This window comes from Talpa occidentalis, unplaced genomic scaffold (genome assembly GCF_014898055.3).
Source record: "Talpa occidentalis isolate TD23 unplaced genomic scaffold, MPIMG_talOcc4v2.1 talOcc4.16, whole genome shotgun sequence".
Taxonomy (NCBI): Eukaryota; Metazoa; Chordata; class Mammalia; order Eulipotyphla; family Talpidae; genus Talpa; species Talpa occidentalis.
Window position 1 is genome coordinate 10,980,082 of NW_023601653.1, and position 26,649 is coordinate 11,006,730.

Sequence of the window (26,649 nt, forward strand, 5' to 3'; positions counted from 1 at the left end):
GGAGAGGTCTGCTGCGCCATGTGGGTTGCTCCCTTGCTGGGGATCAACTTGTGCTGCAGTGGCTGCGGATTGCTCCATCCATAGTGCTGACAACCCCTTGTGCCACCAGGGAGACCCCTGGGCACACTACTAAAAGCATAGGTTTCGAGTTCAGTAGGTTGGCTTAATGGTGGGAGATGAGGTCCTGCGTTTGCAGCAAACTCCTTGGTGATGTCAGTGCTGCTGAGCCATCAACTGGGATCTGAGGAACTCGGGTCCAAGGCCCTGGAGTTGAGCTTTTCCCATGTGGGCTGCCCGAGCACCTCAAGTCTTTGGAACTAAGTAAAATTTGATACAGTCAGATCATTCTAAGTTTTTATGCATCATGACTGACATTTTTACTGACATTACATGAACAGTATTGCTGAATAACTTTTTTTTTTTAATACAGCAATTTGGAAGGAAAAGTTCTCAAGCCACGATTATAACTGGTCTACTCACTGTACATGTTTTTTGATACTTCTGTTTTGTGTAAATGGTGATCATGAGTGAATTCTTTTTTCTAAGGATTTGTTGCTTGGTAAGTCACAAAGAGAATTCAGAATTTATTTATTTTTTTAAATGTTTAAATTTTTTATTTTATATATTTTTTACATCATTTTTCATTTTTGCACAATGTGTGCATTTTCATCTTGGTTATAGTCCCCATACAATTCCCACCCCCCTTGTTTTGATCCCTCTCCCCCCTCAGTGTGTCTCTGGTTTATAGTTGCTTGTTTATTTTAATTTTTACTTTATTATAATTCGTCTTTTTCCTGGTCCCTTAAACTTAAGCCACACTACTAAAGTTTTAAAGACACTGTTTCTTCCTAGCTCTGTTGGTACTAGATTACTATCTCTTTCTGTGATACAGCCTGATCTCTAATTATGGCCACTGGCATTCTTTCACATAAGTGCTGTAAAGCCAGGGGAAACTTTTCTCAATTCTACTTGCTTATTTAAAAATTTTTTTCTAGTTTTTACTCATTCATGGATGAATAAAAATATAGAGCAACTGATTTTTATTTGGTGGCATATGTACATTGTGCATTTAATATCAACCTCAAAGCTTTTTTGATTGTAATCCTTTATTCAATAAGAAGAGTTTCTCAGTGATGTCTTCAAAGTAAGAACATTTAAGGAACTCTTTACGGGAGATAATGGACCTTGGCAATGAGCAGGCACTAGAATAACTGATGCTCAGACACTAACTGGATGAAATAAAAATGAACACACTTTCCTCAGATGGCAGTGATACATTGTCCATGGTTTGTACCTGTAGCAAAATAATTCTTATCACTTCCAAATTGCATTATTAAAAATAAACAGCTGTTAGGACAGAAACACCACTCACACTAGCTCAAGCAGTGAGGATTATTGGCCCACATAATTTGGGAAAAACAGGGTTGGAGTGAGCTTTAAATAAACGAGATAGAAGTTCTAATTTTATGTTGTCAGGATCTCCTAGCTCTGATTCTGTAGATCCTCTTCCATTCATCTACTGGTGTAGATGACCTTTGCTCCAGCTCGTAGCGATGGTGACAGAGAAAGCTTTTTGTGGAGGAAGATACAGTGACAGCTTTAGAATCACGTCATTCCAAAGGGAAGTGAGAAAACTCTCCAGACACCTTCCTCTCTGAAGTAGCCCTGCAAGCTCCTCACTTCTGTCAGTAAGATCTCCATGGGCACTGTTAGCCTCATGAAGGACCATCAGGATTGCGCTGAGGCTGGTCAGTTATTTTACTGGGACTTGAAATAGATTTGTTAGAATAGACAGGCTACAATCTGGAAGAACAAACAGAACTTCAATGATAGAGTAGCAGTGGGCTGGACAACTTGTCTTTGATATTTCAAGGGTGACCATGTATTCCAAAAGTATAATTTGGGGACCAAAATTGTCAAACAAGTAGATACAAAGATCAAAAGAATCAAAACTATAAGTAACAATCATGAGTAAAATTTGATTCTTTTGTGGGTTGTCAACTATGGTTTCCACAATAATGATTACTGACCCAGTTATAATAATATAATCGAAATGTAAATTTTTATCTAAGATGCTGGATTTTCCAGTGAGGGACGGAACAGCAGATTTATGAACTGTTTCGTTTCTTAGATCAACTAGATTCTGAAATCGGGCAATCCTGTTTTTCTAACTCTGCTGTCTTGTCTACCCTTTCTCCATCTCTGGTATCTTGAATATGGGAATGAATACTAATTGCTAGAAATTTCTGAAATTCTAGGCAGCTAGATAGAATATATTAATTCTGTCTTGGTAATGTTACACAATGTTCATGAAATTAAAGTATCATTTAAATTCTCCCCATACTGATCAGGAAAAAAAATAAGAATAAATTAAAAACAAAAATTAACAGGCAACTATAAATCAGACATTCTGCAGGGGAGGGGGAGAAAGAGGAATCAAAACAGGAGGGAAGAGCACAAAGGACTATAGTGATAGCGCATGAGCGAATTGGTGGTGGGGATTTTACGGGGACTACACCTGAAAGGAGAAAGCATACATTGTACAAAAAGGAAGAATGATGTAAAAAAAAAAAAATATATATATATATAATAATAAAATAAAAATAAATAAATTCTCCCCATAAAAAAAAAGTACCCCTGCAAGTCATTCACTGTTAAATCAACTGGTTCTTTCATAGTCTTTATCATAAATGATCTCATCTACCTATTCGCCCATCTGACGATTGTTTCTTCTCCCCACTACAAGGTGAAATCCATTAGAGGCAGGAACTGCACCTAGGTTGTTCCTTGTGTCACCTCTGCACCTAGCAGGCCCTCAGGAAATAGTGAGCCTACAAGTATATGAAATTCCATGGAAGGACTCAGCTCTTGCTGAGCTAAGTGTCATTATGTGGTCTGCCTGGTAGGGTCCTGGGATTGATAGACTTACCAGAAGCTCATGGAATAAAGGACAGTTTCACGCAGGAAGTGGAAACACCGTGAGCTAAAAAATTGGGGGGAAATGCTGAGCAAATGACAACAAAAGTGCCTGTCCACCGTTGATGTGGTTTTCTCTTTAATCACGGTTTACTCTTTCACCCAGAGGCCCCGTCTGCTGAGTAAGCTGCTGCAGATGCTGCAGTGAGTGCAGGTGCCTGACTGAGGGGTCTGAAATCCAGCCAAGACTCCTCCTCGAGGCTTCCCTTTTATAGGAGACCCTCTGTAAATTTACACAAAGGCTCTGCACAGTCTCTGTGTGCATTGGCCCTGGCTGAGTATTTGTCTATCCATCCAACCTTCTGAATAGTTTGTATGACATAAGAATACTAGGAGTGAAATTATGAGCTTGGTGTACCTTTGCTTCTGCGTCCTGCTGGCCAACTCTGTGTGGACTGCGTGCTTAACCACGGCCTGTAAATATTCTCAGATGACTTGTCTTGGGAAATTCCTCTACTGTCTTCTCCCCCTAAATTTTAGGTGACTAAATGGTGATATAGATACTGTCATTTTTCTTTCTTTTTTTATCTACATTTCCCTGCCTTTCCATCTTGATCACCCTGATAATTCTGCTTCAAAAGGAAGAAGACACTGCTTATATCCATTGTGGGCCCTTCAGTGGAATGGGCTTGTCTTATAGCTCAATCCCTGGAAGTTTGTTTTGTATTTTGTTTGATTTAAGACCTCTAAGGTGGTGAAATGCTCACTCTTTAAGAAGAGAGGACTAGGTCGAAAGAGGTAATCCACTAAGTCTGACTCACATAAGACTGCAGGTAATTTTATAAATTCCTGGTGTAAGGCTGAGTCTCTCATTATGTTGAAGGTTCTCAGGGAGCTATTCTGGGTGTCTCTCTCTTCCTCCAACTAGCTGGTTTCTCCTCTGCTTCACTCTGGCCATTGCTTCTATTCACTTGATTTTCTTTCAACATGGACTTTATCTATAGATCAGCCTGCAAGTGGCAAAATGGTAACTAGCACTTCACCTACTCGTTCGATTTTTAGTGCAAATCCATAATAAGTCTATATAGTACTTACTGGGGAGCTTCAAAAAAATGAGATTTGGGCCTTCCCAGTGGTGCAGCGGTTGAGCACTGGGCTGAGAAGCTGCCCTCAGCCTCTGCAGCACCGGTTCGATCCCTGGCTGCCAGAGAGGGTCCCACATGGCACGCAGACCTCTCCTGCCGTCCGCTGCTCCCCTCAGCAGTGTATTTCGTCGGTCTGCCTGTTCTATTCCCCGCTCTGGCTCTGGTGTATTCTCTCACCTCCCCCGCTTCTGACTATACCCAGTGCTTGTATAAATAAATAATAAATAAATCTTTAAAAAAAAATGAGATTCATGTGTCTCAAACATAGACATTCTGAGTCAGTAGGTGTGGGATTTTAGAAGCTATATATTTTAAATCATAATCGTAAGAGGAAAGAAGGGAAAGTGATCAAATGATGAAATAAATGAGCCAGCCCCCGGCACCTGCTTGCCCCCTGAGTAACCCCTTTTTCTTTTTCCCCTTGGCACTCATTACTATTGATCTTCCTGTCCAAGGAGAGGAGATGGATATTTTCAGGCATCAAAAACAAAACCTGGAGAATAGAAAAGTTTTCATTAAAAGCAGCAGTACAGCAGCAACAGTTCTTGGTCTTGTTTGGTGGGCAGGCAGTCCCACTAGATGCAGGGGCCTTCTACCCTTTGTCAAATCAGGGCCAGATTCTTGATCCTGAATGCACTTGAAAGGGTAAGATAGATCTAGGTTTTTCTGAGAACCTGTCAAACTTTAGCCCCATTGTGACTGACGGTTCAAAAGCCTCTGCATCGAAGTGATCATACTCTCTACCTGGACAGGTGGTGTGTGACCTTGCAGCTTCAGTGCCCATCCCTTTCGTATTAGCTGCTGTTATGTATCTGTATCTCTTAGTTCAAAGTCTTTGGAGACATCTGGCCCTTGGCCAGCCACTTAAGGGCTGGGACTGCAGGTCACAGCACATTTTAGAAGGGCATTAATTGATAAGTGCATAACCAACTTTCTTTTAGTTGGCTTGCAAAGTAGATTAGGTGAATATGAATATTTGTATCCCTTCTCATTTTAGTTATTTCTTCTTTAACAGAGGGATTATATTCCTAAATTAATTATGATTTTTTTTTTGTATTTTAGAACTATGAATATCATGCCAACCTAATTTATATGTGAAATTAATGCCCTGAACAGCACTCAGGATGTTTACTGGTTGTTTTTTAAAGTAATACTATCTGGGTCTCCCTGGTGGTGCAGGCGGTTGAGCGCCGCACTGTGAAGCTGTCTGCAGTCTCTGCGGCGCGGGTTCAATCCTGGCTGGAGAGAATCCCACATGGCAAAGCAGACTTCTCTTTTCTTGCCCGCTGCTCCTCTCAGCAGTGTATTTCTTCAGTCTGCTTGTTCTGTTCCCCACTCTGTCTCTGGTGAATCCTCTCATCCTTCCGCACATCTGGCCTGTACTCCGGTTCTCGTATAAAAATAAGTAAATCTTTAAAAAAAAAAAAAAAGTTAAAAAAATAATACAATCATTGTCTCTTCATACTTGAATAAAATGTTTGTTATATTAAATTGTAAATAAACTAACTTGGCTTGTTATTTAATATGCTTTCAATATAATGCTTTACACACTTACCTTTTATTGTCTATTATATGTGAAGGGTGGTAGCAATATGATCCTGAGATCTCTCTATAGTCATAGAAATAAAACTTATTTAATCAATTTCTCCACTCTAGAGCTTCAGGGACAGTCAAAGACTTTTCATAGGTATAATCATATAAAGTACGCAAAGATAAGACTTTTAACCAAGAGAGCATAAAAAAGTGTGTTTCTGTGTATAAAGCAGCTGTATGGCACAAAGCTGTTGTATGTTAAACTCACACAGTTGTAGTATCAGTACCTTAGGGTTGGTTTATGAACATAATTTATACTTTTATGAAAATATGAAGTATCAAGAGTCAATCTGCTTTCTAAAAATGATTTATTTTTTCTTTCCAGACCCAGTCCCTCTGTGGAACTTCTAAACATCTTTTATTTGTGGAAGGATTTTCTACAGAATGACAGCAACATCTTGATTTAAATTCAGTGTTTGCGTGGTTCTGGTTCACTTGCTCTGGTTTAGGAAGCGTGAGATCTAAGGAGCCCAGGGTCTTTTGCGATGACAATATGACTAATAACACAGGAAAAGCTATTACTGTTAAAGCAAGTGGCGGTTCAAGTAGTGTAGGAGATTTTGTCGACTGGACTTTAAGTTTAAATACAATTCAGTCGGATAAGTTTTTAAACTTACTGTTGAGTATGGTTCCAGTAATTTACCAGAAAAAACAGGAAGACAGGCACAAAAAAGCAATCAGCATTTGGCAAGATGGGTTAGCATCTCCAGCACAGCCATTTAATAATAGAGCTGATCAACACATGGAGTACCACAGTTTCTCCGAACAGCCCTTTCATGGCAATAACAGTCACTCACCAGCAGGGGGCAGCCCAAAGTACGACGACTATGCCAACTATAATTACTGTGATGGAAGGGAAACTTCAGAAACGACTGCCATGTTGCAAGAGGAAGACTTGTCCAGTGATGGTGATGACGATGTCATTGTGGAAACAAGTCAGAAATTACCAAAGGAATCCAGCGGTGTGATGGCGTTGCAAATACTTGTGCCATTTTTGCTAGCTGGTTTTGGAACCGTTTCAGCTGGCATGGTTTTGGATATAGTACAGGTGGGTTTTCATCGTTTTTTAACTTCACGGTTTTGCTGTTGATTGAAGTGTCGAATATTGGTGATGCATCTCAACCATTAAATTGAGCTTTAATTTATCCCTTAGTAAAATGAACCGATAATGACTCTGGTAGAGAATCACCACAATTTCTAGTGTTTTTTGTTTCTTTAGATTTGAGAGAATAATCTCATTCTGACTATGAAGTAGCTCTTCGTGAAATGTTACAATAGTAAAGTAACCAAAAAAATGGGTAAATCAGTTAAATGAAAAACTCAACACGGTTATATTTAACACTTCTTTATTTTTTAAAAGAAAAAATAATATACATTTTTGAAATGAATTCAAACAAGGCAGAGTATCAAATGAAAGACGTGTGCCTTGTTCCTCATCTCCAAACCCAGACTCTCTTCCCCTCCAGATACTACTCTTGTTGAGTTTATTGTGTATACTTGCAGACTTTTTTCTTTGCATATGTGTAGTTTTTTCTAAAGTGAAAATGATATGAGAGATGTATACATATATATTTTACACACCCCTTTTTGCAACTCATTGCTTGGACACCATCCCAAATAAGTAACAAGGACTTTCTGCATTTTAAAATGAATACTTTTGATAGACCATTGTATACATATACTAACATTAACTTATTGATTCTCTTCCATGCTAGTGTTATAATAAATATCCTTTTAATTAGATCTTTTATTTTCTTATGTTAATATTTTCATGGGATTGTTGGGTATTATACATTTAAAGTTTTATGAATAGTATAAAATTGCCTTCCAAAAAGTTTACACCAATTTATACTCCTACCATCAATAGATAAGTCCTTTTATTTTTCCATAGTCTTATCCACATTGCATATTAATGATCTTTTTCATATTTGCCAGTTGATAGGAAAATGTCACCATGTTCTAGCTAACATTTTTTAAATATTATTAATGTTTAATATCTTTTTATATGTTTTGGCCATTCATATTATTTTCTATGAATTTTCTTTGTCTTTTATCATTTTATCATCTTCTTTGTCTTTTATCACTTTGTCTTTTATCATTTTATCAGCCTTTTATCATTTCTTTATTGATTTGTAGGGATTCTTAGTGTGATTTGGTTACGAGCTACCTATCATGTAAGTCGAATAGTTTCGAAAGTAGTAGATTGTCTGACTGTAGCATTTGTTGGCTTTCAGCTCGTGTTCATCAGAGAGGAACACTGCTGTGGGGAAAGGCTGGGTACTTGTCCTACAGTGCCATTTCTTTCATTGTTCACTCCTTAAAAGAAATTTCACATCAGTTGTGACTCTAAGACACTTTTCAACAGATAACACTCTTATCTAAATGGAAAACATAAATAAATAGAAACACAATTTTTCCCCCACGAGATAAAGGATATTAAAAGAACGGTGTTAAGAGGTATATTGAATTTTTGCACAGACTGAAATACTAAAACCGGCACCGAACCTCCTTGGCCACTTGAAATATAGTTGTTTCAAGTTATTATAATAGTATCACAACTATTAAAAGGAATTAGCTGTTTTGGCTAACTTTTTTTCCTGATGAACCAATCATTCTGAAGAAACTGCATTTAACCATAGGATGACAACATCTTCAGGAATCGGGTGTCAGCGTAGAGATTCTTAGTCCGAATAGCTCCAAGCACACTGAGCACATGATTCTGGCAATGTCTTCTTATTTCTTTTTTTTAAAAAAGAAATTTTTTTATGCATAAAAGAACTGGGGTACAGGTCAGAGTTGGCGGGGGGTGAGAGAATTCACCAAAGAGAGAGTGGGGAGCAGAACAGGCAGAATGACTGGAATATACTACTGAGGGGAGCAGTGGGCAAGGCAGGAGAGGTCTGCTGGGCCATGTGGGTAGCTCTCTGACAGGCCAGGGATCGAACTCATGCTATAGAAGCTGTGGATAGCTTCACAGTGCTGTGCCACCAGGGAGGCTCTGTCTTCTTATTCTTGATGCTGTTGGAGAGAGCAGCACATGTATTTTGGGAAAAGCTCCTTTCATGGTTTTGTGAACTTCAACACTGCTGCCCTGATGACTTTATAATGTTAAGCTTCAGTGTTAAAAAAATTTAAAAACATCACATAAATCCTTTGAAGGATTTTTTATCTCCAGGTGTTTTTAAAAATTTTAATTGCAAAATTTAACACATGTACAGCATAAAAACCAAAAATGTACAGCTCGGTGAACTTACATGACAGAAGCAGCCATATAAACTATCACTCAGGTCCAGGGTAGACTTCATCCGTCTCCCTGCACTCCTTTCTATCGCTACCCGCTCTGCCTCCCATGACTGCAGAGAGCCACGAGTCTGCTTTTATGAGAAGCCCTTCCTTGCTTTTTTTTCTTTTTGTGTTAGTTTTGGTAAGTTGTTTATTCATTGAAATTTATTCATGCCAGGCCTCCCTGGTGGAGCAAGGGTTTAAGACACAACCTATGAAGCAATCTGCAGCCACTGCCAAACGAGTTTGTGTGGGAGCCAGGCAGCTACCCACATGGCAGGGCAGACCTTCCCTGATTCGCCCGCTGCTCCCCTCAACAGTGTATTTCAGTCAGTCTGCCTGTTCTGTTCCCCACTCTGTCTCTGGTGAATCCTCTCACCCCCACACACCTCTGGCCTATACCCCATTTCTTCTATGCATAAATAAATAAATCTTAAAAAAAAGAAATTTATTCATGTCCTCTCTACTTCAGTTACTGTCCATTTAAGTTCTAGATTTTTTATTTGACCTTTTCCCAGACATGTCCTTACACCGCTTTATGATTTCTGATTTTCTGCTCAAAGTTTCAATCTTTTATTTCCCTCAAGACGAAAAGCAGATTTAAATCGTAGTGCTCCCCCTGAGGGTGGATACACCAATATCCAAAACCTCTGTGAGTCTGTTTCTGTATTCTGTTATTTTTATTATTTCTCATTTATGTTGTTTTATCTCCTAATACCAGATTAACCTTTCCCTGTGTGCTGGACACTGTAGTTGAAAAGATTGTAGAAATAATTTTAGGTTTAGGGTGATATCACTTTTTTCCATAAAAGAGTTTTGTTTGCTGTGGCAGGCACCTGGGGAGCTAGAAGTCTGAGAGCTCTTGAATCCATGCCCAGAGATTGAAAGCATTTAAATCTGGGTTGCATTCTTTTGAAGACTAGTCTACTCACAGTTTTCTCTTCATATTAAAGTGGAGATATTATTGGATCATGGTGTGACATATGGCGTCTTTACAGCATCCCCTTTCCCTTCCAACTCTCCTTGGCAGGTGTGGGTGTCCACTTTGGCCATCCTAGTCCCCCGAGTGTCTGGACACTAATGAGCCTTTCGGCCTTCTCTAGAGCCAGCAAATATCTCCTTGAAAAAGCAGGCTGAAACCTCAGTCTCAGCTCGCTGGGTCTTTTAATTTTCTGTTCTTGGATCTGATATTTGTTCACTCTTCTGTTAGGTCCTTGTAGTATGTGTGCCTTTATGACTGCTCTTGTGGCCTTCTTCCCTGGCTCACGTTCCTGTTTTTATTAGAAAAGTAAGCATTTTCCAAGGCTCTGTCCTTAGACTTCTCTGCCTCTACTTTCTCCTTGTCAAAAGGACCCACTTCTGTATTGACAGAGAACTAAAACTTTAGGGGTGGCTACTCTTAGCTTACTGGAAAATGAGCCTGGGGAACATTTTGGTAGTTTTAATTTTCTTGATAGGCCTGCTGATTATGTAACATGTTCGTGCTGTGACCATCTGTGGAGCTGTGCTTTTATGATCTTTACTCTGTGCTGTCAGTGTGTACTTTACCTCATTAAAAAGCACAAAGAAACATAAAAATAATTTATTGCAATAGCAATAGGAAATTAATCTATGGTTTACAAGACTGTGTAGCAACTAGTCCATGTCTCCCTTTCCAAGCTCTCCCGGTCTACTTTTTACCCTATTTAGTGTGTGGTGTTTTTTTTTTTTTTTTTTAAGTGTTATTTATTTATTTATACAAGCACTGGGTACAGTCAGAAGCATGAGAGTGTGAGAGAATTCACCAGAGCCAGAGCGGGAAACAGAACAGGCAGACTGACGATGAAATACAGTGCTGAGGGGAGCAGCGGGCGCGGCAGGCGCAGCAGGAGAAGTCTGTCGCGCCATGTGGGACCCTCGCCGGCAGCCGGGGATTGAACCTGCGCTGCAGAGGCTGCAGGCAGCTTTGCAGCCCAGCACTCAACCGCTGTGCCACCAGGGGAGGCCCTATTTAGTGTGTTTTAACCTCATTGGTCTTTCTTTAGAGCCTTGGATGTACCATTGTCTATCATGTCTTGTGGTCTTTGCCTAGAATATTATCTTTCTCACTCAGAATTCAAACAACTTTTTAGGTCTCATCTTAAATGTCACTTCTTTGAAAACTTTCTCTTATCCCCCAAGTTAGGTCATTAGTTTAAGTCTTCTATAGGATACTTGTCCCAGCAGTGACATGTTGTTGTTTTTTTTTAACTTTTTAGGTATGTATGTTTAACCATACATATCTAGCAGAGCATCAAGTAGTTTCTTGACAAATATGTATTGAATAAATGTTAACAATTGTTAGTTACTCATGTTTTTATAGGCCAGGTAGGCACTGTACCAAATCCTGCTTATTTTATCTGTATAAGAAAAGTATAGAATAGATATTATTATCTTCATAATATAAAATAAAAATATCTTCATCTTATAAAATGCACACTTTACACTATTAAATGATAGATCTGGGGCTCACATCTTGGTCTAACTTCGATGTCCTTTTAGCCACCACAGATTTCCCCTGCTATCCGAAAGTAGAACATTCTTACTTGGTTTGATTTGGTATTTTAGGGTTATTTTAGGGATCTGGGAATGTTAACAAATTTCCATGTAGGTTAATGGTAATAGTGTTTCCCAGACCCCCAAAATAATTTGACAAATCATATAAAGTAGGAATGTTCTACTTTTAGATAGCAGGGTAAACCTCTGTACACGAGGTACCTTGTTAATGCATATGAAAGCGTTTGTAATCTTTTGAGAGTTATGGGTGAGCATAAAATAATAGAGTTCAGGACCAGTTTTAAAGGTTAAAAAGATAGAATTTGCCTTTGGTCTAAGTCCATATGGACTGCAGTAACAAAATACTATAGACTGATTGACTTAAATAAGAGACATTTATTTCTTACAGTTCAGGGAGCTGGGAAGTCCAGGATCAAGGTACCAGCCTGTTCAGTTCCTAATGAGCAAATATTCCTGGTTTGCAGCTGGCTGCCTTTTCCATACATTCTCACCTGGTGGAGAGAGTGAACTTTGGTACCTGTCACTCAACCTCAAAAGGTAGTACTAACCCTATGAGATTAGGGCCTCACCCTTTTGGCCTCATTTAACCTTTATCACCTCCTCAAAGGTCCTATCTGAACATACAGTCACCTTGGGAGGTAGGGCCTCAAGCTGTATCTTAACTATGGAGGGGATACAATGTGGTGCATGGCAGGTGCTGCTACTTGTGCTGCCTTAGCTGGATCATCAAATTCAGGACATGAGTTAAATGGCTATTAGTGTCTAAAGGTAGTATTCTAAGATGTCACAGGCGGTCGGCTGGGGTAGATTGCATGGCCAATCTTTCCCTCCTATTTAATAGGACATACACTCTCTCTATTATGAAAGGCCTTCTCTTCCCTTGACTCTCTGCTTTCAACTTTTCTTCTTCAATTATCAGTCAGCTTGGAGTTGTCCATTGATGTTTTCTGGAAAAATATTTCAGTATTACCTGTTTTGAGTTGAAGGAATAATTCCAAGATTGAGCTTTGTAGATAGGAAATTGGTAAGGGTTCAGAGAGAGCAAATACAGGGTAGGTTTTCAAATTTAGAATGTTTACTCCGAAGTGCAGCCCTTTTTGTGTTAATGGGGAATACAAATACATAGATTGTAACTCTAGTATATGGCTGAATATATACATTCCTTTAGAGGTAAAGTATCAGTGCTATAGGAATTCTATAGAAGTTCCAAATGCTCTTTAGGAATACAGAATACCTACTTTTATATATTCATTCTTAGCCAAAGGAGTAATCTTGTTTCAACCTAACCTATCCTTGTGTGTTCGTGTCTTATAATATCCCTTTACTCATTCTGGACCTCGAATTAAAGAACTTAGTAAAGTTTAATGAAAAAAGTAATGTAGGTTTACTTGGTAGAGTATGTTTAAGCCGTATGAAAGAATGAGTCATGGAGAAAGAAGTCCTTCTTCTCCCATATTCTCCCTTCCCTTGAAATTACTGGGACTATTTTTTCTGTCTCCTGCAGTAAACATTAAATACATATATATCATATATAAACACAGATGTATCTATCCCTACGTGCGAGTATATATATAAATATATATACATATATGTGTTAAATATATTGCTTAAAAACATAAAGCAGCCTGTGGTTCTGCTCTTCATCTTGCTCTTGATTTATCCGGGAGCTCATGTGTCATTATACACGGATGTACCAAATGCTTCTCCAGCTGCCTGATGCTCTATTGTAAGGATGGATCATAATTTTTCTACTAAGTTACCTAATGGAGATTTAAATTGCCTCAGATCTTCTGCTATTATGAACAATAACGAGGTAAACTCATTATATGCACTTGTTTGAACTCATGTGCAATTTTATTTGTAGGCAGAATTCCTTGAGGGAGAATTCTGAGTTGAAAATTATGCATATTTTGTATTTGATGTTGCTATAGTCCCCAAAGTAGATAAACCCTTGTATTCTCTCCCTTAGTATAAAAAGTGACAACTTCCTCATGCTTTAACCAACAGAGTATTATCCCACTTTTTGATCTTTATCAATGCCACAGATGAAAATTGATCACTTTTTAATTTGCTGTTCTGTAATTATGAATGAGGTTTGTCATTTTGCCGTGTCTAAAAATGAAAGGGTTTAGTTTTTTAAAGTAAGTGAAAATGAGAAATGAAACTCTTCTGGATTTCTGGTATGTTTCTTAAAATTGCCTAAAATTCTTTTACCAAATATATTAAAAAAAAAAAAAAACATTTTGTGTAGTTAGGGCTCCATGGATGTGTTTATGAACTTATTTTCTTAACCTTATTTTTTTAGGTTTCACTTTTGTTTGTCCTTTTGGGCATTAATAATACATGTTTAAGTTTTGATTGAGTACCTACGCAGGCAACTTGACATGCCCAAGTGTGTGTGGGTGCTTGCCTGGGATCGGATAGTACCAGAAGCACACAATTAAGTAGGATTAGAAGTTGATTTAGGGCAGGTTCTTGCGGAAAATTAGCAGTTCATAGTCATCTATATAATCTCAGGGCATGTCTGTATCATGGCAAAACTCGTGAATAGTTGTATTTATTTTCTGCACTGATGGCCTGGACATCTTCTTCCTGGACTTTAAAAGCCTTACTGCCCCTGACAGGATAATCAATTGATAACATGTCTGGGTGTTTGTTACACATTCAGCATTGTTATTTGTCACTGTTTATGGTCACAGTCCTGAGCACAACTGTATGAAGTAGAAACAATTGTGTTCCTATTATAGATGAAGAGAGTAACGCATTGTTTGCTTGGCACATGGTAAATGTCGTATAGGCAGAATTTTAACCCAGGTAGATGTAATGTGGGGTGGGGGGGAGTTGGAAAAGAGATTTTTAGAAATATCTTTTTTCTGAAGTGCTTTTAAAGGCGTGTCAGAAAATTCTTTTTTTTCTTACAGCATTGGGAGGTGTTCAGAAAAGTAACAGAAGTTTTCATTTTGGTTCCTGCACTTCTTGGTCTCAAAGGGAACTTGGAAATGACATTGGCATCCAGATTGTCCACTGCAGTAAGTTTTTTTCTACCTCAAAATCTGTATGTTACCTTTAGTGTTTCTATTCCGGAGACTTGTATCAGGGGCAAAATAATTCCCTGTCTAATAAATTTCTGTATTTCAGATCTATGCTAAGTAGTTATGTTTGACCTCATTTCCTGAAAGTTTTCTGGGTTGTCTAATTTGAGAATTATGGACCCTTTATCCCAAAATGAAGTGCTGTATTTGCCTCTTTTTATTCCAGCACTTTTTGTTAATTATCATCAGTGCTTAAGATATGGAGCAAATCTGATTTTGATATTCTTTATGGGTTCAATGGTTGGTTGATTGGTATTAAACTATTTTTGTGATTGTAAAAGTCATCCATGCTTATTGTAAAAACTGAAGAAAAGGGGGAAAGTATAAAGTAGAAAATTTAAAATTACCCCTCAATTCTTCACTTAGCCATAATCACTTAATATCATAGTATAGATTGTTCTACACCTGGATAAGTTATAGACATCCATTATTCGGTATACCACAATATACTGTATAGTCTAAAAAAGATCTGGAATCACATTTGCTTTTATAATCTGTGATGTCCATTTAAAAACATATCATGATCATCCTTCCATATCAGTAAAATGTAGATCTCTGTCATTATTTTTATTACTTTTCTGTTGTAGAACTCTACTGTAGTATTATTCATCACCTATTATTGGATGTATAGATCTTTCTAATGTTTTGATATTGTAAATGATGTTGTAATGAATATTCTTATCTTTACAGTTTTGTATTTTTTTAAAGACAAAATCTAGTGTTGTAATTACTTTTCAGAAAAAAAATGCATATTTTAAGGCTTTAGGCAAATATTGCTGAATTGTTATCCAGAAAAGTTAAACTTTTTTTAAAAAAACTGCCACTGGCAGGGTTCTGGGTTATTTTTTTGGAAGACCAGAGGACACTGTTTTGTTTTTTCCCCACTGTAACAATCTTTGGGAATTCACCATTGTGAAACCATTAGCTACTGAGGTTCACTTCAACGAACCATCTGCACATTGAATGTTAGCCAGAAATTAACTCAGTCCTCAGAGAGCATTACTAATTGCTGTGTCTTTAGGGTAATGAAGTTCTTTTTTTCTTTAAAGATGCTATAAAAAGTGAATCCATCTATGAACTAGGGGAAAAATTTGTGTAGACTATTGATGTGGAGATGTGGAGACGGAGCAATTGTGTCGTGGATTGGAGCACCCACTCCCATTTCTAACCCCCCCTCCCTGACCCTCCTTCTTCCCCCAGATAACTGCAAATTCCCTAGCATTACTTGAGTAAAGCTGATGTTTGGAAAGGAAATGGATTAAAAAATTTATTAGCATTATTGGTTTGCTCAGTTAGGAGGAAACGCTACATCTGCCCTATGGAACTTTCTAAATCCCTCCAGAATATATAATAGGCTATATTCTTCCCAGGACAATAATGAGATATAGGGTATTAATGAGATTTCATAATGTGCTAGGCCATGCACCAACTACTTAAAGGATATCTTAGGACAATCCTAAGAGATAAGCACTGTGATACCTGTTTTACAGATGAAGAACAGAGGTTTGGAAGAGTTGTAACTTTCTTGAGCACACTGAACTAGTATAAGTACAGTAAGTCACATTCCGTAACATTTCCTTTAACCTGCACAGGATAACTGTGTTGGAGTTAATAAAACTGACAAATAATAGCAGTAACAAAAATATAGCAGCCTCCTGTTCTGCATTTTAAGGGTGTTTTTGTAAGGTCTTGGTCTTAGCACCAATACACAATATTTTTGGTATTTAATATTTTAAAACTTTTTTGATATTACTAAAAACTATTATTTGTGGATATAGCCCTGCTGCTTGTCTCTGTAGTTATTGGTGAGCTAGAGATGATGTATGGGGATATCAACTAGTCGCTAAGGTAGAGCCAAACCTCATTGAATCTATAATTTTGCTTGCAATTGATGTGATTGTTCAATATTAAGAAGACTAGAGAGTGATAAAAATTAAAGCCCCTTGGGCTGGAGCATAAAAGTGCAAGATGAACCTGAAATATCTTCTAGAGCCAGAAAGGAAAGAAATGGTATTTTCAAAAGATGGGGACATAATAAAAAAAATACAGGGTAACATATTAGCCAGGTCTAGGACAATTCAAGCCACAAAATTATAGCTACAGATTATAAAGAATCCATTACTTCATAAATGATTTTTTAAAAAAATGCTGGCAAGGTCCCTGCTGTGGTAGAATTTTTTACATAAATAATTTCAGATATTGATAAGGACAGTGAAAATAAAAATAAAACAGGACATTGTGAAGAAGGGGAATCACTAGGACTACTTTATATTAAGTGATTAGGGGAGACTTCCCTGAGAGTATACACAGCCAGATGTGACTTTTTCTTGCCCCAAAAGCCAAATCTCTGAACCCGGGAAATGTCTTTCCCCAAAGGAGTTTATTACATGAGGCTGCCAACAAGGCCGATACCCTAAAAGTAGCTGGTTCCTCAGTGGAAGGGTGTTGTGATTATATACGGAGGAAGGAATGTGAAGATGTGAGGGATGAGGAGGTGCTGGGCGCCATAGGCTCCTGAATTGCAGTGTTTATCTTCTTCATCAGAGAGTGTTCCTTTGGGGTGAACCATAGACGCTACCCTGGTGTTATCAGCTTGGGAGGGGCACAGAGGATTTTGCTAGAAGTAGTGCACTATCAGCTGTCAAGTTTCCAGGAATGCAGCTGGAGAATAAATCTCAAGTGTGGGCGGGGTGAGGGAGAAAGAAGACAAGGAGGCTTGGTATTTGATTCTGCTTAGTTTGACTTTTCTAACAAAAAAGGGAGAATCTGGCTACAAGAGGTGACATATAAGCTGGAATCTGTGTAATTTTTTTAAAGATTTATTTATTTATATAAGAACTGGGGTATAGGTCAGAGGTGCAGGAGGGTGAGAGGATTCACCAGAAACAGAGCGGGGATCAGAACAGGCAGATGAACCGAAGACACTGCTGAGGGGAGCAGCAGGTGAGACAGGAAAGGTCTGCTGCGCCATGTGGGTATCTCCCTGGCTGGCCGGAAATCGAACCCGCGCTGCAGAAGCTGTGAACAGCTTCACAGCGCAGCACTCAACCCACTGCACCACTGGGGAGGCCCCAACCTGAGTAATTTTAAGTGGGTCAGCCATATCAAAATCTGGGGAAAGACCAATTCTAGGTAATTATGTCTCCTCAGCATATGATTTCAGTGTAATGTCAAATATTTATAAACCGTCTAGACAGGTTCACGTATAACAGGCCTGAGGCAAGAATACAAACAGATGCCCCTAAAACATGTCTATATAGTTAAAATTATACAACAAATTGACAAAAAAAGTCTTCCTACTGTGGCATATATAGTATTATGAAGAATTGGAAGTCCAAAACTAAGTTTAGGATGCTTGTACCTCTTGGGCTCTGTTTTGGAACATGGAGTTGTAGAAAGAGACAGTCCAGGCCTGAAGCGTTACTCTCCCACCCTCGGCCTACTTCAAAAGACCTCACACATATCTGAGACCCCGTATCCAGGCTCCATCTAGACCCGCAACAAGCAGCCATCCCTTGAGTACTCTCTGGGCTGGGCATGCACCTAGCTGTGGCCTTGTCTGTCTTCAGGTAGCTTGACCTGAGGAAGAGGCTCTGGCACTGGACTCCAGGCCACTTGGTCCGAGAACTTTATCTGAAACAGAACCTAGCAGGAGAGGAGGCACAGGCTTTGAGTGGGCACACCCTCTTGGGCCCTGTGCACACCCACCATGTGGGGTGGGGCATAGCTAGAGGAGGGCCGAAGTGGGACCCTTTAATCCATGGGTCCTAGTGCTGAAACCCTCTTCCCAAGATTTAGAATCCTACTGAGTCTAGATTCCAAGAGTGAAAACCTCGTTTGGTCTAAAGAAAATTACATGACGGGGCCTCCCCTGGTGGCGCAGTGGTTGAGCGCTGGGTTGCGAAGTTGCCTGCAGCCTCTGCAGCGCCGGTTCAATCCCCGGCCACTGGGTGAGGGTCCCACATGGCGCGCAGACCTCTCCTGCTGCCCACTGCTCCTCTCAGCAGTGTACTTTGGTCCTTCTGCCTGTTCTGTTCCCCGCTCTGGCTCTGGTGAATTCTCTAGCCCTCCCGTGCTTCTGACTGTACCCAGTGCTTGTATGAATAAATAAATAAATCTTTTAAAAAAAAAAAAAAAGAAAATTACATGACATAGAAGGTATTTTGAAGATGCCTTGTTACATACTTCTGTACTACAGGAAAGCAAAATGGAAGAAAAGTTATATATTAAAAAGAGGTGCTTCAGCTCAATAGCCTTAATGTTGTATTCTGAGGGAAATAGTCACCGGACCTAGTAATCAGTGGTGGCACACAAAGAAAGTTGTTCTTTTACTGAACCTTCTTAAGTAATGAAGTGAATGTACCTTGAAGAGTATAAATATTCTCACATTTTATCTGCTATAATGGTTTGGTCATTCTACTCTTGAGAAAATACTGAAATTAGCATGGGGTGCAATAAAAGCTAAGATAGGGATGGAAATTCATTACTTTTTTAATGGTATCTTGGAAGTCAGATACCTTGTACCATTGTTACACTTTTTAGATCTAAGGCTCAAGTACAAATTTTTCTCAAATGGCTGTGCAGCAGTAAAGATAGGTTAAAATATTAAAATTTAAAAATAAAAGTTAAGGCAAACATTATAGACTCATATGAAAATATTTGGAAAACATCATTATTAAGCAGTTCATAAAACTTCAGCTTGTGGAATTATTTCAGTGAAATTGATTTGTTACTATCAACCAAATCTTCAAACCTAAGAAGTAAAGAGGAGATTTATTTTTTCAATTATTATGTGCAAGGAAAGAAAGCCAAACAAACTGGTCACACCATCATTCTCAGCAGTACCTAGACTGGCAGAATGAGCCAGGAATGATCAATACCTTCATTCTCAAATGAAAGCTGCATCCATCTAGTTTTATAAATATGAAGCACCGTTGGACCATATGATCTGTCTGGCAGCTCTCAGTGCTCAGAAGTTATTTTTTAAAAGTGTAATAATATGTAGTAATAAAAAAAATTTAAACTTTGGTCTAATTTCACATTGGTGTCAGCTGAATATTGATCTTAACCCATGGCCATTTGGCATCCAGCTAGAATGTACGTCAGGGATTTGTCTGGCTTTGGCCTTAGAAATCTAAGGAACACTTTTTAGGTAATTTTACTGAGGATTTAGTGAAATTACGTACAGGTGTCTGTCTGCTGTATTTCCTCTGTCATCTACACTTGCGCTATATTTTAAGAACTGGTGGTCGCCAAGGTGGAACTCAAGCCAGGGGCCTCTGGGCAGGAGAGGAGAATAAAGAGGACTTGAAGCTCCAAAGTGGCACCATTTAAGGAAGAAGAAAGTTAATTAGAATGAGAGTTAAAAGGTGACTTTAGTCTCCTTTTGTTGGAAAATGAACTTTGTAAACTTTGTTCTGATAGATAGTACTAAGCACACAAGCATTTCAGCAACTTGATAACTTTGCCAGGGAAAACAGAAATTTTGGCTAGCTTACCCCAAAGAAAATATTCCTAACAGCAACATTCTTAAATATTATCCAGCATTTCTATATAGTCAAATAATACTTGAAACGTGCCAGCCCATTTTGAAATAGGCCTCATTATCAAGAATCTGGATAATAAAGACGAGGGTAATGAATAGTTCCCTACTGAAATCCCACACCTCACAGACTATCCTCCACTTGAAGTCTTTAGCCTCGACGTGCTTCATTCTTTCATTTCCCCCATTTCTTCTTATTTTACATTTTCAGTGTTTTTTTTTTTTCCTTCTTCTTTGCTCATCCTGTTGCTTTGAGGCTTGCCTGACGTTTTAGTACCTTGTTCTGCTTGTCCTCTCTCGGGGATTTCATGTGGTCCACCAATGCGTTCACACTGCCGACTCTCACATCTGCTTTCAAGTTGCTTCCCTGATCCCCAGAGCTGAATTTTCAATTGTCTGCACCACTCACTGCATTCAAAACTAAACTCATTCTCTCCTCTTCTTCCAACATGGTCTATTTTTCTCTATTTCTCATTGGCTTATTAACATTACCAATTGCCTGCCTCGTCTCTCCTTCTATCCAGTTATTGTCTAGACTATAAGTTCCACTTGTGGAATCTCCCTCCCCCTTCTCTCACACTCCATCAGCCACTACCTTAATTTAGCTGCCTGGTGTCTCTGATTGAGTCTCTGTGTAGCAGATTCCTAACTGTATGATTCCAGAGAGAAGGATGAATGTGTTTTTTTTAACTTAAAATAAGTACTTTTGAAAGCTTTTTCATCTTGGTACAAAAAATAATATAAAAGTATTTTTTAAATAATTTTCCTATGTATTATTTTCACTTGTGAAAATAAGAGTAGAATCTATTATAGCTATAGGATGCCAGATGCTTTCATCTTTATGCTCCATAAAGGGTCTTTTCCTGATTCTCTGTGGGAGACCAGGATAAATGAGTTTATAGGATTATAAAGAAGGCCTTGGGTAAGTAGAGAACTTAAAACAGGATAGCAGATACAGCCTACTTAATCTGTGAAGGTCAATTGCCTTTAAAATTTATTATTCTATAAAACGAAAGATTAAATGTTCACAGATAAAAAGATATTTCAATAAAAAGCTTTCCTATTTTAACAAGGGAAATTTAATGATGATGAATCCAAATTAATTTTATCTACTCTCTTATTAGAGTCAAAATTTATTTCTGAAGGTATAATGATTAGCTTGAACAGGTTTCCCTGTTTTTTTTTTTTTAATCTTTTCTACAGTAGATCATTTTATAGTAGACATTACAAATATATTGATATAGCCGTGGCATATAATTGGAAAATAAACCAAGTATAGTGATTCTACAAATTGTTGGGTTTAAGTTCTGTTACCCAAAATCTGAAAATATCCATCTTAACAGGTAAATATTGGGAAGATGGATTCACCCATTGAAAAGTGGAATCTAATAATTGGCAACTTGGCTTTAAAGCAGGTAAGTGATACACGTTTGTTTAGAGATCTTGGGTTTACAGTGCTTGGGTGTTATCTGTAAGAATGGAATGAATTGTAGTAAGATTAAATCTACCATTTCATTCCTTCAGAATACACAGCTCAATAATTTATTACCATAAAAAGTGATGCAATAGATGGATACCCAAGACTTCCCAGCTTTTTCCTCTGCAGATTGATCAGATTCTTCCAAATATGAAAAAATGAGGTTTTTTAAAAAAACATCAAAGTAGAGAAACCTTTCTGGACTTCGTTGTTTTATTCTTTCAAATCACAGTATAGCTTCCACTCCCGCTCCCTCTCCCCCTCACTATCCAAAAGTAGAATGTTCCTATTTGGTATGATTTGGTAGGTTATTCTCCGGGTTTGGGAACGCTCAAAAATTTTTCCACATAAAAATGGAACTAGAGTCCCTAGTTCCAAAAAATAACCTACAAATAGGAATGTTCTGCTTTATGATAGCAGGGGAAACCTGTATTACATTAGAGCTGTCTTATGGTCCTTTTCAGACTGAATTTGTGGGAAAAACCTATGTGGTGTTAATAATCAAAATTTTTAACAGCCAGCAGTGGGCTACATAAACTAATAGATAAATAAAAAATTGAACACATATTCCCTTCTTTAAATATCCTAAATTCTCATTAGGCCGTATGATGAGGTATAGCACATAGCCAATCACCATAACCTCAAGTCCCTCTTTGTCAATGTCTCATGTCAGCAAGGAGGCGTGCGAAACAGGGAGCCCCATGCAGGCCCATCTCCTGATGGTGGTGCCAGCCAGTGAGGCGGTGGGGCCCTGTTCCCTGTGGACAGAAGTAGAAGGGAGGAGAAAAGAGGGACACCCTCAGAGGCAAGGCATTGGGGGTGGTTGTGCTCTCTCTGACTTTTAATATTTAAACTATAGTAACTTTGTAAGGGTAACACAGCTAAATTACCATATGCCATACTTTCTTCTGACTTCTTACATGTATATCGACATCATCGAATAGGAAATGTTTTTTCAAAATGAATAATTCAGTTGGACTGTAAAAAAACTTTTTTTTAGGTTCAAGCAACAGTAGTTGGTTTTCTAGCAGCTGTGGCAGCAATTATATTGGGCTGGATTCCAGAGGGAAAATACTACCTTGATCATTCCATACTTCTGTGCTCTAGCAGTGTAGCTACTGCCTTCATCGCGTCTCTTCTGCAGGGTAAGTGCCTTTATAAATGTCTGTTCACGGTCTCGTACTCTCCAATGATTTATTTTCCATGTTGACTGTTTTTATTTGGATGATATGTGTTCATTATAAGAAGAATAGAAACACGTCATCTATAAATTTTTAAAGTATCTTATTCCAGATATATTTATATCTATTGTATGTAAACCTCAGTGTAGAACAGACATTCTGAGATTTTTCTCCTGACCTGCTGTATCCTGGGACAAGTCCCAAATAAACCTAGATACTCATTTGCTTCTGTAAGTTCAATTAATTGAGAAAATGCCTTTCTGGAAATGATGAAATGATGTAGAGGATTTATTGATTTGTCATTTGAGCAACAAGTATTCCAGGAAACCTGAGTTTCGAAAACAGTCCTTCTGTTAAAGTTTTTGAAGTTTCAGATTTCAAAAATATTTCCTTGATGTTTCTGTAGCACTGCAGATATAACGACAAGCTGGATGCAGCATTTTTGTTAGCTGTAGACTTTTAAAGAGTCAGAGACTTTCTAGCTACATTTAGAATTTTTCGGTTGGGATGTCATTTTTATTTGAACTTCACACTGGAGAACTAGCTAAATATGGAACCATAATCATAAAGAATTGGTTCTTTTCATTTTATAATTGCTGCCACCTCCCTTATATCACCAGTAAAGGTCAAAAGTGGAAGATTCTCATGTCAGGAATCATGACAAGCGAACAAGCTAACTTTCTCTGCCAGTTTCTGGTAATTTAGAGAATCTTATTAAAACTAAAGCAGTGTTTCCAAAAGGTTTTCAAGATTTTGTTTTCATACTTAAATTATATCCGGAATAGTTTCTCATCAGTGTATGGAATTATTAGAATTAAATAGTAGTTGGTGGTGTGAGAAAATCCATACACTTGGCTATGGATATAAATGTTATCATTTTTCTCCCATTTCTATTGCTCAGAAGAATAAGGATTTAAAAGTACAGTTACATTTTCATCTTCTTTCTCTAGTGGTAGGTTCATAGGCAGAAACTTTGGGTTGAAAGGGTAATCTTTCCGGAGTCAGCTTATTATGTTCTGGCCTCCAGTGTTCAACATATGATTACTTTCCTCCTCTTGACACTTCAACACTTTTAAATCATGAAAATGAAGCACCCATTTCTGGTTACCACAACATAAAACAAACCGTTTTCTTGGTCGTCTTCCCAATGGCTATGCCTATTAGTATCACCCACCTTTCTTTATTTGAAGGTTACTTCAATATCTTATTTGAATGTTAAGATAAAATCTTCAGGTTTGATACACACAAATACATTACTTTTATTACCTCTAAGCCATACATGTTATTGAATTTGAAACTTTAGCTTTAATATCATCTTGCAGTTGCCTCTCCGGTTTCTCAACGCAACACTGAATTTCTTAAATCTTCTATGATCTATGGAATTTGTTGAAAGGCATTCTGCCAAAGCATTAGAGTAAAAAGTTTTATTTGGTTTAGTCAGCTTATCTTTGCAGGCTCACTGAAACTGTTATGCTGTTTGTCTAGCCCATATATTTTAGTATTGGGGCATTGATTTTTCTTTAAATCATAACATAAAAGTAATGAGCTCTTTTTATTTTAGGAATTATAATGGTTGGGGTTATCGTCGGTTCGAAGAAGACTGGTATAAATCCTGATAATGTCGCTACACCCATTGCTGCTAGTTTTGGCGACCTTATAACTCTTGCCATATTAGCGTGGATAAGCCAGGGTTTGTACTCCTGTCTCGGTAAGTGCACTTGAAACAAAATATAATGTGTTGCTCTGAGTGTCTTTAAATATATATCATTATGCCGATGCCATGGATTCCTGGTGGCTTCGTCCATATTAGAACTGTGAGGGTCAGAGCTGAGCACACTACCCTTTTGCCATACACGGGTGTTCTGTTGTGATGTTCATCTATTTTTTTTTCTCACTTATTTTTTCTCCTTATAAAGTTGAAAGCTCTGTGAGATAAGGATTATCATCTTTAATTTTAGATGAGAAAACAGACTCATAGAGGTGTTGGATATATATATAACCCACTGCTAGTTAGAAGGTTGAAGACAGCTCATTATATTCTATAAATTCTGCCCTTTCCTCTAAATGTGTGGCTGACAAAGAGCCTGCTGACAACATGCTGATGCTGCATTGCGCTGCTATCCCAGAACACAAGGTTATGGTGCCTGAAATCTAGTGGCTCCCCCACCTCCCGCCCCCCCCCCACCCCATCAGAAACCAACATGGCAATTAACAACAACAAATGATCACCATGAAGGCTAGCCTGAATGCTGTGTAAAGTTGGAGTCATATGCGTGATTCTTGATACAGGGATAGAGTATTTATAGAGTCTAATGAATTGTTTTCAGCAACATACTCAAACTGTCACCAGTGTAAATGGATATGTTTTTCAGCATTGGTTTATGTTATAAGAAGTTGTGCTGTTATTTATTTTTAATGCCAAATTAAGAAAATTAAAAGAAAAAGTAACAGTAATATGAGAAAAAATAGTTCTAAATCTAAGCCCAAAGCAGACATGTATTCATATGTCTTCATATATTTTCTTTTTTTTTTTTTTTTAATTTTTATTTTTATTTTTATTTTTTTATTTATTTATTTATACAAGCACTGGGCACAGTCAGAAGCGCGGGAGGGTGAGAGAATTCACCAGAGCCAGAGTGGGGAGCAGAGCAGGCAGAAGGACCGAAGTACACTGCTGAGGGGAGCAGTGGGCGGCAGGAGGGGTCTGCGCGCCATGCGGGACCCTCCTCCAGTGGCCGGGGAGCAGCCGGGGATCGAACCGGCGCTGCAGAGGCTGCGGGCAGCTTCGCAACCCAGCGCTCAACCGCTGCGCCACCGGGGAGGCCCCGTCTTCATATATTTTCATGGATTCTGTATAGATTTGTGAAATACCTTAAAGTAAATCAAAAGTGCATTCAGCTTGAGAAAGGACCTCAGATTCATGTTTTTGAACTAAAGCAAGGACTTTAGCAACAAGGCAGTCATTTTTCACTGCTTATGGATATATCAAGAGACGCTTCATTTAGTATATAAAGTTACCTTAAATTATCTAATAAACGGCATAAACATATTTAGTAAGGCTTGTATTTGTCCATGGAAAAGTCTCATTTAGCAGATAAGATGTATCCACTTGAAGTCAGGTAGAAAACAATACCTGATCAGTGGCCGAAATTTAGACCTTGGTTTTCACTTGGTTGTGGAATAATTGAGAATTGACATGTTCAGGTATAGTCGGGATAATGTCCAATTCCTTTCTCTCCCTACCCCCCAGAAAAAAAGCACAAAGAATGAATCATGTTGTTAAAGTAATCTGCTCTAATTTATATTATTGTGATGATAATTGGGTATACTTTCTGCCTGTGAACTAGTTACACAATTTAGAAGTTGATGCTGGTCAGGGCTTGAAATGCTAGCTTATGGCTCGTATTAGAGAATGCAGTTTGATAGTCTCCTCCTACTCGATTAAGCTCACTTGCCTGTCGCAGGCAGACAGCTGGGCAACTTGCAGGCCTCGCCACCTTAGAAACCAACCACCATTTCCCAGGTGGGGCAGGGAGACTATGAGTTAATCGTGCTTCGTGCCTCTCTCCCTAGTCGGGCCAATTGGTTCTTCCTTTCCCACTTTGGGGAGGAGGTAAGGAGAATGGAAGTGCAGAGTAGTCGAGGGAGAAGGGTCTCCCCCTAATGTTATTGAGGGCAGAAGTTCTAGGGTCTGGCCAGGAGGATACTGATGGGGGTGGCGGGATGGAGAGTAAGTATTCGTTCAGGGATTGGGCTCCCCTACATTAAAAAAAAGTATTTATTTGCACACTTGAATATTTAAATCACCATTAAGTCATTTGTAGCACAATTCTCAGGTGCTTGGTAATACAGACTATCTCATCAGTTGAGGTGGTAAGAAAATAAG

General features: G+C 38.4%; 1 protein-coding gene across 2 annotated transcripts in view; it reads left to right on the plus strand.

The window, feature by feature from the left end:
- Positions 1-26,649, plus strand: part of SLC41A2 (solute carrier family 41 member 2) — a 75,219-nt gene that overhangs the window by 17,734 nt on the left and 30,836 nt on the right. For both annotated transcript variants that reach the window (XM_054696091.1, XM_037513728.2), the window contains exons 2-6: positions 5,980-6,702; positions 14,393-14,500; positions 21,449-21,520; positions 22,583-22,727; positions 24,325-24,471. In XM_054696091.1, coding sequence (XP_054552066.1) covers positions 6,148-6,702; positions 14,393-14,500; positions 21,449-21,520; positions 22,583-22,727; positions 24,325-24,471 — 1,027 coding nt within the window. In that variant the 5' untranslated portion in view covers positions 5,980-6,147. The remainder of the gene's footprint in view (positions 1-5,979; positions 6,703-14,392; positions 14,501-21,448; positions 21,521-22,582; positions 22,728-24,324; positions 24,472-26,649) is intronic.